Here is a 12,880-nt window from a genome sequence, read left to right as displayed (position 1 = left end):
CCGATAGCACCCGAGATAAGACTACGTCAACGTTCCAGCCATATGTAATTAATTTTTTTTGAATTGCTACACATACTCTAAATCCAAGTGGTCATGCCTCGTAAACGGATCTGACAAAAATAGTATGTTCCTCGAGTCCATGCTCACAACAGTACGATTGACTCACCGCCTTGGTGCCATCGATCTCTTTTATTATTATCATATATGTATTTTTATATTCTTTTTTTTTCTGTAAGGGTTGAACAGATTATGGCTTAAGCATATATCTCCTATGCGTTCCTGTATAGGTATGCATACACATGAGTATTATGATGTATAATCATAAGCATTCAAACTCAGCATACTTTCATAAAAAAAAAAACACCTATTCAAACTATATCTACCATAAATATAATTTTGTTTTAACATAGAACAATATGCACAGAAATTTTATTTTTAAAACAATGAAAAGAATAAAAAACACATTCATGTAAACACTTTTTCCTAAGATTTTCATCAAATTATTACATGAAAATCTAATCTATATCAATTTCTCACTTGATTCAAGAGAGAAAACTCATACCATGAATAAAAAAGTGAAGAAAATTAAGAGTAAATGTTGAAAAACGTGGGCAGAAGACTGGAGTTGCTCTCTTCCTCCTCTCCTTCCTCTCTTTTATTTCCTTTTCTCTTTCTTCTTTTCTATTCCTCTTTCCTTTTTTTTTTTTTGAGGCTATTTATAAAGAAAAGCGGGGTTATGCCATCCCCCTTCTCCATCTCTCTTTAAATGGGCCAGAGGATGAGAGTTTCCTCCATAGGACTCTCTCCCAATCTTTCTAAAAAAAATCAACTTTCTTGTTTTGACTTTTTTTCAAAGTTTCTTAATTTTTCAAAAGTCCCTTCTTAAAACTTGTCAAGCCTTTTTAGGCATGAGTAAGGACTCTATTAAGAAGTCTCAATCAGCCATAAAAATAAAATTTAGAATTAATTAAAATTAAGTAATTAATAATTGTCTACAAGTTTCCAAAAATAACCAAAATAACTTAGGAGACTTTTCAACCTTATTTAACCATAAATTAAAGCTTGTTATTGCATTTAAAGCTAGAAAAATATTGGGCATGGATTTGGATTTGAATCCGAGTCCAAGATCCAAATTCATTTCCAAAAATCTAAATAAATTTTGGACTATACCAAATTCAGATTAATATGGGCCCTGGATAGAGTCTAGATCTATATTAATTTGAATCAAACTCATTGGATCCAGCCCGATCCAACTCCGGATCCAAACCGACAAACTGCTCTTTTTAAAAATATATATAATTTTAGAGTCAACCGAAACTCGAATTTAAAAAAGTGACATACCGTTGCACTCGACATGTCGAGACGCATCCAACGACATATTACACAAATATCAAATTCTGAATTTTGCCCAAAAATAACCTAAATTTTGCTCAAATTTTGCTTAAATTTAAAAGTCAAAAATTAAACTTTTTTCACATTTTGATTGGCTCGTCTCGACCTAGCTGATAAGACCTGGGCTAAGCACAGACTCAAAAACATCGGTTAAAAATTGAGGTTCAAACAATTTTTCTCCTAGACTTAGCTAAATTTTTGAAAAATCAGAAAATGACTAAGAAAATATGTGGTTTTACACTAAGTATGCAATATGATGTAAATGCATGCAATGTACTAATGTATAATGCAAATGCATGACTAAGTATGCATTATGATATAAATGTGTGCAATGAAATGACGTATCAGACCAAGTATGTAGTATGATGTAAATGCATGTGATGAAATGATGTATAATATAAATGCATGTAATAAATGTTGTATGACCTAAATGCATAAATTATTTAGGCAATGGGAGTGAACGTGAAACACCTTATTTTTAAGGTTCTATGTATGTTTGAACCATGATTTGTCTATACTTGAATGTATGGTTCAAGAAACCATCACTATGAATGTTTCTATTATTGCATGTGATATTGTTATGCATGTGAGCCATGTCATTCATTTGATAGCGTGGATACAAGCTTGGGTATGTTAAGAACCCACAAGGTGGTGTACCATACTAAGTCCACACTTTGAACAGCTGCACTCACCTTCATCCACGAATTGCTAATATTGGCTAAAGGCACCACAGCAATGTGAATGAGTTGAGTATATATATCAGCATACCCAGGTATGCTGATTCTTTGAAACTTGAAAGAGAACAACTGACATTTATTAAAATGAACCACTCCATGGCAAAAGAGGAAAATTCTTGTAAAGCAGAAGATACAGCAGATTTGAATTATGTATTTAAACATTTTTCTTGATATTCACAACCAGGGTGCAGAGAAATGCAACAAAATGCAGCATGATGCACTCCCTCGCACTAGAAAAACAAATCCTACGGTGTACGTGTCTAGTACTATCAACCATACCTTTTCTATTAATGCATTGGTAATTTAATATATATATATATATATAGAAAGAGAGAGAGAGAGATGAGTATATCATCAAACAGACAATCTAATGCTTTTCCACCACTTATCACACAAGATCGGCGACAGTGTCAGTTTATTTGTAAAACTTTTCCGCCCCGACCTTTCGGCAGTCGTGACCGCCGCTAAAGGTCAAAAACATAAAAAAAGAACAGCATGTCCGACCGGTGTTGGATGAGAAGGGCGTCCGCCTTCTCTCTCTCTCTCTCTCTATATATATATATATATATATATATCTATATATATATATATATATATATATATATAAGTTTAATCTTGTATTTCTGAGATGTTACATTGCTCTCGCCTTTTGTAGTCGATGAAGTGCATAAGAGCAGAGATTAATCATGCATAACCAACAAATACAAATTCCTGAACCACTAAATGCTTCAAAAGTCGTTAATACACAAACAAAGCTGCTACTGATAATTACATAAACTCACATCCTTCAACACTAAATGATATTATCAATTTAGATACAACATGAATAACTTACAAGTATTACAAGTCAACCCAATTTACAATCTTTCCCATTCTTTATAAAAATGTCAAAATTTCTGACTGTTGACATCAGTCCTCAATAAACTCCTGAACCTTTGCCGGTGCATGGACCTTTTCATCAGGTCCATCAAGAGACCCACTGTTGACATGATATTCCTACACAACCCACAAACAACAGGTTTGGCCCTGAATGAAGGGAGAAGGTTTAACATTCAGCTAATTAGAAACTAAATCTGTACAAGGCAGCTCATTAACACCTGAAACTGGCATCATGATAATCTGCACATGACGAGAAAAATCAAATGAAATGAAATTTGTGGTTTTATCTCGGATGGAGGAAACATTCAAAGCCCACCTCCTCATAATCGTAATCTGTATTATCATTTCGAGATGGCAAGCACAAAGAAAACCACGGACTACAGTACAAGCTATATGAATTATGTCATACCCCATCAAGTGTTAGCCAGGCTCAGTTTTGTAACCAATCTCACCAGCTGAAGTAGCATGATTAAGAACGAAATGGAGATCATGAGCTCAGTTGTAGCATGCTGTTAACATTACACTCTGCTAGTGCCAGACGCTTTACAGAAAATCATATTCTCGCTCTCATTCAGGGGTGCCTTAAAAAGTTGATGGCTTGAATTAGGATTCATCCTAGTTTTATTAAAGAGTAGTTGAAAATACAAAATGCTGGCAAGTATATATATGCAAAGTTGAAAATATAGGATCAGATCAACTTACCAAAAGATAAAAAATGACCAATGATAGCTGCAATTAAATGAAAATTTTCAGATCAGCATACATTAAATATCAAAAGAAATGCAGGAAACAAAGCTGATTTAAGTATCACAAAACATGCAATAGGAAAACATGAAACAAAAACTGACAATCTCATTCTATAAAAATGATGAAACCTTGTGCGATCAAAGGCAAAAACAAATGGTGAAACTACTGTGCTATCGTATCCATCGCTCTAGCACCATTTGCTCTGTCACAAAGCATAAGGTTAGTATCACATTAGAAAAACTAGAATGGTTAACATGATTAAAATAGAAGAAGCAACAATGGATAAAGTTCACCTTCCAACACGTGTTGGGCAATTGCGTTTATCATGTCCTGTGCCCGAACAAACCTTACATTTCCTCTTTGATCTTTGAATTTTCTCCCATTCAGGCATGTTATAATCATCTAGAGACTTTCCTTTCTGTCTTTTTGCTATTGAGTCAAAAGTCTCTCTGTCTATCAAAACATTATCATGGCCTTGAATAGATAAAAGTGGTAATGTTTTTTTGTTCATGCAAGCCAGTCTCTCAAATGCCTCATCAAATATTTTCATAGCCATATCAAATGTATCTAATGTTGAACATGCTTCCTTAGCAAATTTCATTGCCCTTTGACAAAGCAAATTACGGCGCAATGTAGCAGATATATTACAATTAACTTGAAAGTCAATACCATGAGTGTCTTTACCAACCATTTGCCTAGCATCCATTGTATATCTCCTCAGGAAATAGCGATCTGGGAGGTCAGTTACATCTAATCTTTGAAAGATTTTTAGCACATGCATACAAAGAATACCCGTGTACTCAAAGTTTTGGCAAGTACATAGAACACTTAAGTTTGAAAGATCTATATCTACAATATATGCCCACCCATCATCACCATGAGTAACTTCAAACTTAATCTTTTCACTCTCTCTTGCAATTTCCTTAGCTTTGCACCTATTGACCTCCTTTAACTGGTTAAGAAACTTTACAAACACAGCTCGTGTGTATACAGAGGCTGCTTTTGTCTCTATCTCCCAATTATATGCAAGGGCTGGTTTTCTAAGACCTGACTCAAAGTCAGCTTTTTCTTCTGCATCATATCTAACTAAAAGAGCTCTTTGAAAATTCTTGACAAACTCAAAGAGACCAGTATTTGGATTCATGAAATTCTTAAAAAATGCATTTATGCTCTCGCTTCTTTGGGTAGTACACATGCCAACAAATAAAGTACTTCTGAGATATGCAGGCACCCATTTTTCGCGAATTCTATACAATGATTGAACCCATTCCTTTTCCCTTAAGTCATAACTTGTGATAAAGTCTCCCCAACATTGTTCAAATCCCTCAATTGTCAATGAGTCTTTAATGCAATAAAAAAACTTCTTTCTAAAGTCCTGATGTTCACTGCACAATTTGTTCCACTTGTCTCTAACTTCCCTAAGAATATGCCATGAGCAAAAAGCATGTCGAGTATTTGGAAAACATTTCTCAATAGCCTTTTCAATAGGAAGTGCATGGTTAGTTATAATTGATAATGGGGCTTTACCTGACATTGCTTGAAGCCATCTTTTGAACAACCACTTAAATGCTTTTTCATTCTCTTCAAATAATAATCCACAACCAAGAAGCATAGTTTGAAGATGATGATTCACGCCAACAAATGGAGCAAATGGCATTCTATATTTGTTCTTCTTGTATGTGGAATCAAATGTTACAACATCACAAAAGTAACTATAATTCATTCTCGATCGACCATCAATCCAAAAAAAATATTTCATAAACCCATATTTATCAAGCTTTATAGCATAAAAAAAAGTTGGATCTTCAGATTGCATGAGTTGAAAATAGTCAACAACACTTTGTGCATCTCCTCTTGCAAGCATCAACTTTTTTGCAGTGATTAAATAATTATATGCATCTAGGTCTGTATAGCTGAAGGCCTCACTACCAACAACTGGATTTTTTGATATCATCAATGCATCGTTTACCTTTAACCTTGATGTAGTAGCTGGAAATGAAAGGTTCTTTGTTATAGATGGTATACTACATTGGGAACGAAAATGATGTGCTCGACTAGGAGATTCCAATTCATGATTGTGCTCTTTGACAAATACTGTGACCTCCCATTCTTCAACATTGTTCTTCATTTTTTTCCTCAAAGCCATTCTTGCTCGACAACATGAGCGAGGAGTTGTAATATTATTCTTTGGCTTAATAGGATTATCTTTCCTTCGACTTCTTCCCTCTTTGGAACAACAAAAAACATGACCTATAATTGTTTTGTTGTCTTTAGTAGACTTAGCATTTGTCATCGTGCGAATAGTAAAACCTTCTCGCTTAGCATATGCATCATAAAAAGACCTTGCCATGTCCACTGACTTGAACTGTAAACCAACATAAGGGGCTAAACCTTGAAAAACCGAAATTGAGGGTGGATCTATGTCACCAATGTGATAAACCTCTTTGTCTGTTTCTTCATTCATCGCAATACTAGCATCTAACTCATTTGCACAACCGTTATGGGAGTCCTCTCCAAATCCTTGATCTTGTATATGTGAAACATGATCAGATGTATTTCTCAATGCTTCTCCATCAATGGCAACATCTACTAGATTTACACCATGCTTCTCTCCCTCTTCACCCAATCTTTGATAAGAAGCTGCACTTCTCCTTTGTGTTTCTGTTTGAAAAGCAATTAGAGAAGGTAAGATTGAGAAGATATGGCATTTACCTCAGACCATGCTGCACATACATACCTATGTGTGTGTGTGTGTGTATATATATATATATAGAGAGAGAGAGAGAGAGAAATTGGTTCCTCTTAACCATCGATATGATATGCATGGGTTCCAAGCCATGTTTGACAAATCAGACCCCACAGATGTGTTCAGCATAATCCATTTGCTCGGAATCAACGGTTGATTCCTGTTGAAACAAAAACTCGGGGGTGGCTTCAGGGTGGACAATTTCAAAACGGGCTCCTCCATTCATTAGATAGAGAAGATCGCCAAGTTTTCGTGATCTGCTGCCGAACACCGAACCTATTCCAACAGGTCAGACTCGGATCGTGGGGATCGCCGGAATACTTCCTATCAACAGATAGTATATCAATATCGATTAGATCCGAGTTGGATCATGCTTTTTCAATGAAATATTTTATGAGCTTTAAAATTTATAAAAAATTTGAGCCTTTGAAACCTTATAAAAAACTGCTCAAATGTCATAACCGGATGATCCAAAAGCCGATTGCTACTAAATAAACCACATAGATCACATCTGTAAGGTCAGAGCTAAAAAAAGGTAACGAAAAGATGAAAATTTGAGACTGTCCACACCCTCCTACCATTAGGAGGAACCTCTCTCTCTCTCTCTCTCTCTCTCTCTCTCTCTCTCTCTCTCTCTCTCTCTCTCTCTCTCTCTCTCTCTCTCTCTCTCTCTCTCTCTCTCTCTGTGTGTGTGTGTGTGTATAATGGGAAAATATTGGCTTCCCTTGACTGCAGTGTACCATCTAGCAGAAACAGCCAGTTCCATCACATTTTCTTGGTTTTTGGTGGATTAAGCACTATGGATATGATCTATATGGTTTGTTTGATCAAAAACATGTTTCAGATCATCTGATTGCATTGTATACACAGATTTTAGGCTTCAACATTGAACAGTGCCCAATGTGTAAAAATTTCATGATTCAGAAAATCATATTTTTACAGCAAACTACTCTATCAAAAGTGCTTTCCCTAGTAAATGGACCATGCTGAATGCATCTGCAGGATCAAACTGATGAAATAAAACTTGAAACTAGAGAGAATGATTTTTTAGAGTGTAGCAAATATTTTCTATATATATACATATATATAAGAGAAAATTGGTTCCTCCTAACTGTCCATATGGTATGGACAGTGCAGATGTTGATGTTTCACACCATGTTTGGCAAATCTGACTCAAAGGTGTGTTCAGTATGATCCATTTGCTAGGAATAAACTGTTGGATCATGTTCTTTTATCAAAAAATATGATTCTGTGAGTCCTCAAGTTTATGAAATTTATGAAGTATTGATTTTTGAAGCCTCATAAAAACCTACTCACATGTCATAATCAGATGATTCAAAAGCCTATTCCTACTGAAAAGACCATAAAGAACATATCTGTAAGGTCAGATTCCAAAAAGAAAGAACTAAAACATAAAAAATTCAAAAATTATGCACCCTCATACCATTAGGAGGAACCTATGTCACATAGGTGCGGGTGCGGGTGTGGGTGTGGGTGCAGGTGTGGGTGTGGGTACAAGTACGGGTGTGGATGCTGCGATGCAGTACTTTAAAAAAACTTGGGTGCGGGGAGGATATATGTACACAAATACACATAGTGCTAACTTAAAACTGTTAATATATATATATATAATATAGATAAAAATGGACTTGATTAGGGTTAACTGAATCTACTTTTGGATAGAAATGGACCTCAGTGTGGTTGACTTCACCTAACACAAAGGAAGTTGTGTCTAAGTGTCGCACCCGCCTGGGTGCGGGTGCGGTGCCCGGTTAGAAGAGTCCGTGTGACATAGGGAGGAACATATATATATGTCACATGGACCCGCCTAATAGGCAGACATACCCACGTCGATGTGACGCGGCTGTGGGTGCGGCACCCAGTGCGGTCAACCTGCACCCAAAGTTATTTTTGTCCAAAATGGACTCGGTCAACTTTGACTGAGTCTATTTTGGTCCATTAAAAAATTTAAAAGGGGGAGGTTAGGGCACGACCCATCCCCTCCCACCCAACCCTGACTCAGATGCCTCCCCCTCCCTGACTCTCAACGGCGACAGCCTCCTCCTCTCCTCTTCTTCCGATGACGATGAAGGTGCATCTCTCTCTCTCTCTCTCTCTCTCTCTCTCTCTCTCTCTCTCTCTCTCTCTCTCTCTCTCTCTCTCTCTCTCTCTCTCTCTCTCTCTTCTTCTTCTTCTTGTCTTTCTTTTTCTTCCTTTTCCTTCTCCCTCCACTGCCTCCTTCTTTCTTTCTTTTTCCTTCTCCTCTTCCTCCTCTTTTTCTTCTTCTTCCTTCTCCTCCTTCCTCCTCCTCCCCACGTTGGTGTAAGGGACGCACCCAGGCCTGCTAGGTTCAGCAGAACCAAACCCAAGCCTGCTCCAAAAGAGGCTCTGCTGAACTCAGACCTGGGTTCACCAGAACGAACCAAAGCTTTGGTTGGGTTCTAAGTTCGGCCAGCTTTTTTTTATAAATTTTATTTTAATAAAAAAATTATTATATATACCCCGCACGCAAGTTTTTTTAAAGTGTCGCATCGCCGCACCCGTGTCCACACCTATATATATATATATATATATATATATATATATATATATATATATATATATATATATATATATATATATATATATATATATATATAACTCATACATACATATATATGAATCTTCCAAGATTTTACCTTCACCACAGTGGATTTCTTCATCAGAGTCAAAAGGGTCTAAAGTATCAATCCCAGTAAAATCACCAACTTCATACACCATATACCAATCTATAAAAGAAAACAAACTATCGAATTAGTACAATTTCAACTTATCAACATCAAAGCAATACATGAATTATAATCCTTCTTACCATCAGTGTCTTCATCGTTGTCAATGTTCTCCTCATCCATGAGATCAATGCTCTCGAGACTAGACGACTCTGACATCATATCCATCTCTCAAATACTTTTGCTTGCATTCAATGAAGATATTTTCTATAGTATTCCAATAAAATTTTGTTAATGTCACAACATCAAGAAACTGTTTGAATTACAATACAAATAAGAAACAACACACAAATATATATTCATAAGTTGTATAATTTTTTTTTGTAAAAACATGTTTGTTTCCATGATTCCATGCGCTTATGTAATTCTAAAGCAGCTTGAAACACAATCTCAATCATGAACAATGTAAAACTAAAAGCCCCAAACAAGGTTATTTTTTCCCTTTTTCTTGTTTCGTGTAACATTTAATTTTGAATTGTCAAGCAAGACTGAAACAAACAACCTTAATTTTCTCTATAAACCTAATTAAAAAATGCTTGAAGATGCATCCATCATTTTAATCAACCTTTTCTATGTGTCCTATAATGGTAGGAGGTATATATATGTCCCCAGTCATAGCACATCTAGGTCATGGAGGACTCGAAGTCTTGATCATGGTGTGCCTAACGCTTGGACACACTGGTCCAACTTGAAGTCTAGATTTGGGTCTGGGTCAAGCTTCCCATTTATTCCTTTTGGATCATAATCTTATTGTCAAGCTTTAACATGGTGCATGGTGGAGCTTGGACTCATGTAAGGCCTAGCACTTCAGCTACAAATCCTGATTCAAATAAGCAAGAGAATAAGAGAGGCAAATGGCCAAGCTGTCAAGCTGCTGCTTTGAAGATTTATTTTCATGCAATGTGTAGTACTTGTAGTAGTACCACCTATATAAACATTTATCTCCATCCTCTACATGCTTCCATTACCACAAGTTGCAACATAGAAAAACAAAGATTCAAAAAAAAAGGATTTCTACTAACCACCCGAGAGACGCTTAAAGCATACGATGGCTCCTGTATTTTACGTGAGCCATGATTTATATATCATACATACTAACAATAACAGGTTTCTTGTCACACACATGCAAAAGCATGCACATGTTTTCACAAACGATATGTGCATACACAGACACAAGATAAAAGATTTTCTATCTGGTCAGGTATTCTTTGAAATTGTAAAAAAAAAACTATTAAATGGTGCAGCAAAATAAGGCACCCTTCCAATTGTATATTACGAATTATATATACTGGACATTTAATAAGAATAACCCTTAAAAGAATTCTGTTTCTTGCTGCATTCAAAGCAGTACTCAGGGAGCAGAAGCTTCAAAGACTACATTATAAGGGCTACAGTACTAAAACTAGTGCATTATATTGGGATAGGACTTTCACGAAACACGTCTATTGTCTAAGCCATAGCTCCCAATTAAACCACAAAGTTTCAGGCATTGACATTTCTATGTGGTATATTATTACCACTAAGCTACAGACATTTAATCAATAATGTAAAATGTTTTGGACTGTCTTCCACCAATACCGTTCCACCTTTGCATAAATCACAAAATAAAACTAGTTTTACTTCCTTGCATTGGTTCATATGTCTTATTTTATGCCTCGATCAACTGAACAGCATTACCTTGCTTAAAACAAAAAGCGTTAAGAGAAAAAAAATCAATTAACCATGGTAATATATTGCATATGAAGTCCTTGTTGTAAGAGTCGGGAATCAGGATAATTCAGTTGACAGACTTTTGACTCCCATAGACTTGGGGTGACTAAGCCCAAGATTCCTATGAATACAATCAAGCAGCACTATGCAAGCCGCATATACTAGCCGACTCAACCTTCTTCAACTAAAATCTATTGACAGTAAGCAGAAGCAAGACTTCTATGCCATTTGCAGCCAACACTGCAACAACTTCTACCTTTCCTACGGGTGCTTAAGCATGAACTGCCTCCTGCAGAACCACCATCACTTAATGTTTCCATCTAAGGTGGTTCTTTCAAAACCTGATGCAAAGAAGAAAGAAAAGATTTATCTTCAGAAACTGCTTTACAAAGAGCAGCTTCTGAAGGCACCCAAGCAGGCCCACCATTGGATCCTGATAAACAAGCCACCTACCGGCACAGACACCCCGTGGGAAACAGGGGGAAGAAATACCACGGTATGTATAAACCTTGAAAACCCTAAAGAATGAACGGAAAACCCATTTTCTTCATACATGAACAGACCCTCTTGAAGAACAAAGTGAAACCCCCCACCCACAAAATTCCAGATAAGGAGCAACATTCGGAGGAAGGGAGGGGAGTTGAAAGGAAGTACCGTCTGATGTCCCTCTTCTTCCTGTCTTTTTCTTTCCTCTCCCGAGAGCTTCTTCTCTTCCTTCAAATGGAAGGTTCCTTATGCCTCTGTTCTTACCCTTCAGAATGGGCTATTGCGGGGGGCGAATCACCCTTCCTCTTCCTCCTACTACAAGAGGGCGACAGCCGACAGGGAGCGCGAGGCCAGAGAGAGAGAAGGGGTTTTCTCCGCTCCGGGGCTCATACGGAGATTTTGCCTTGTCTTTTTTTTCATTTTTTTTTTCGTTTTTAGTTTGGGGACTACGGTGGGTCCCATATGAAAAAAGTCGCTGATCATATAAAACTATTTTAATTCCTTGGGTTGAAGCTGTAGTTATACTTTTCACACATCAAGAGCCGTTACATAAGAATAGTTCGACACAGTGTTACCACGGCGCTTCTTAAAACCATGGTCACAAAATCTGGTCCTTTAAAAAGATCTAGTTTTTCTCATAAATTCTGTGAAAACTGTCAGTTTATATATAAGATTAAAAAAACATATAATAAACAATACAAAAAATCATTCTTTGACGTGCTATAAAAATATGATTACATTTTTTTCAATAATATCAATCATTGAAATTATCACATTAAATCCCATCAAATTTAGAAATTTCATCAAATCTAACAATATAACTAAGGCTGAATGCAGCTTCATAATTTTTAAGGTTTAGATAAAATGTGTGCTCGTTGTCTTGTGTCAATTACCTCTTTGTGTGGGATCCATCACCACACATTGTTTTCTTATTGTGTCATGCACAAGTTTTTGGTCTTTGGAGGGAAATTATTTTTTTTTATCCTCGAATTCCACCTACTTCGGTGATACCATTTGGCGTATAGCGATGCCTTTTCCTTTTTTATGATCGTGTGTTCAAAGGTATATCTACCTTCTTTCTTCTTTGCATATAGTAATTTTTAAGGTTTAGTTTTTTGTAGATTATGCTTTTTAAGGTTTAGATGATATGTGTGCTTATTGCTTTGTGCCAGATACCCTTTTTTGTGGGAACATCTATTTCGGTGAATTTTTTTTGGCGTCTAGTGACATCTCCGTCTTCTTTTTTTTCCTTCTTTTCTTTTGCAAATGGTGCTTAATGATGCAACTTTTTGATAAAGTATTTTTAAAAGATATTTTAAAAAAAAATATTCATATAAATCGTGCATCAAATTATAAAAATTGACTCACACTAAGGTGAGATCTGAGTCAAACTCAAAAAATGAAAGAATAAACTT

The 12,880-nt window shown here is 36.2% G+C and overlaps 1 protein-coding gene across 1 annotated transcript; it reads right to left on the bottom strand.

The window, feature by feature from the left end:
* Positions 1-2,886: 2,886 nt before the first annotated feature.
* On the bottom strand, positions 2,887-11,846 carry LOC149835733 (protein FAR1-RELATED SEQUENCE 5-like). Its single transcript, XM_090010642.1, has 8 exons — positions 11,634-11,846; positions 9,353-9,476; positions 9,180-9,269; positions 4,049-6,416; positions 3,884-3,957; positions 3,711-3,737; positions 3,418-3,589; positions 2,887-3,248 (listed from the first exon to the last, which is right to left on the bottom strand). The coding sequence occupies exons 2-5, from the start codon at positions 9,435-9,437 to the stop codon at positions 3,918-3,920; spliced, it is 2,583 nt and encodes an 860-aa protein (XP_089866768.1). The 5' UTR covers positions 9,438-9,476; positions 11,634-11,846; the 3' UTR covers positions 2,887-3,248; positions 3,418-3,589; positions 3,711-3,737; positions 3,884-3,917.
* Between the last annotated feature and the right edge of the window lie 1,034 nt (positions 11,847-12,880).

The sequence above is a fragment of the Nuphar pumila genome, chromosome 6, assembly GCF_984573655.1.
Source record: "Nuphar pumila chromosome 6, dmNupPumi1.hap1.1, whole genome shotgun sequence".
Lineage (NCBI taxonomy): Eukaryota > Viridiplantae > Streptophyta > Magnoliopsida > Nymphaeales > Nymphaeaceae > Nuphar > Nuphar pumila.
This window is presented reverse-complemented; position numbering and strand designations above follow the sequence as displayed.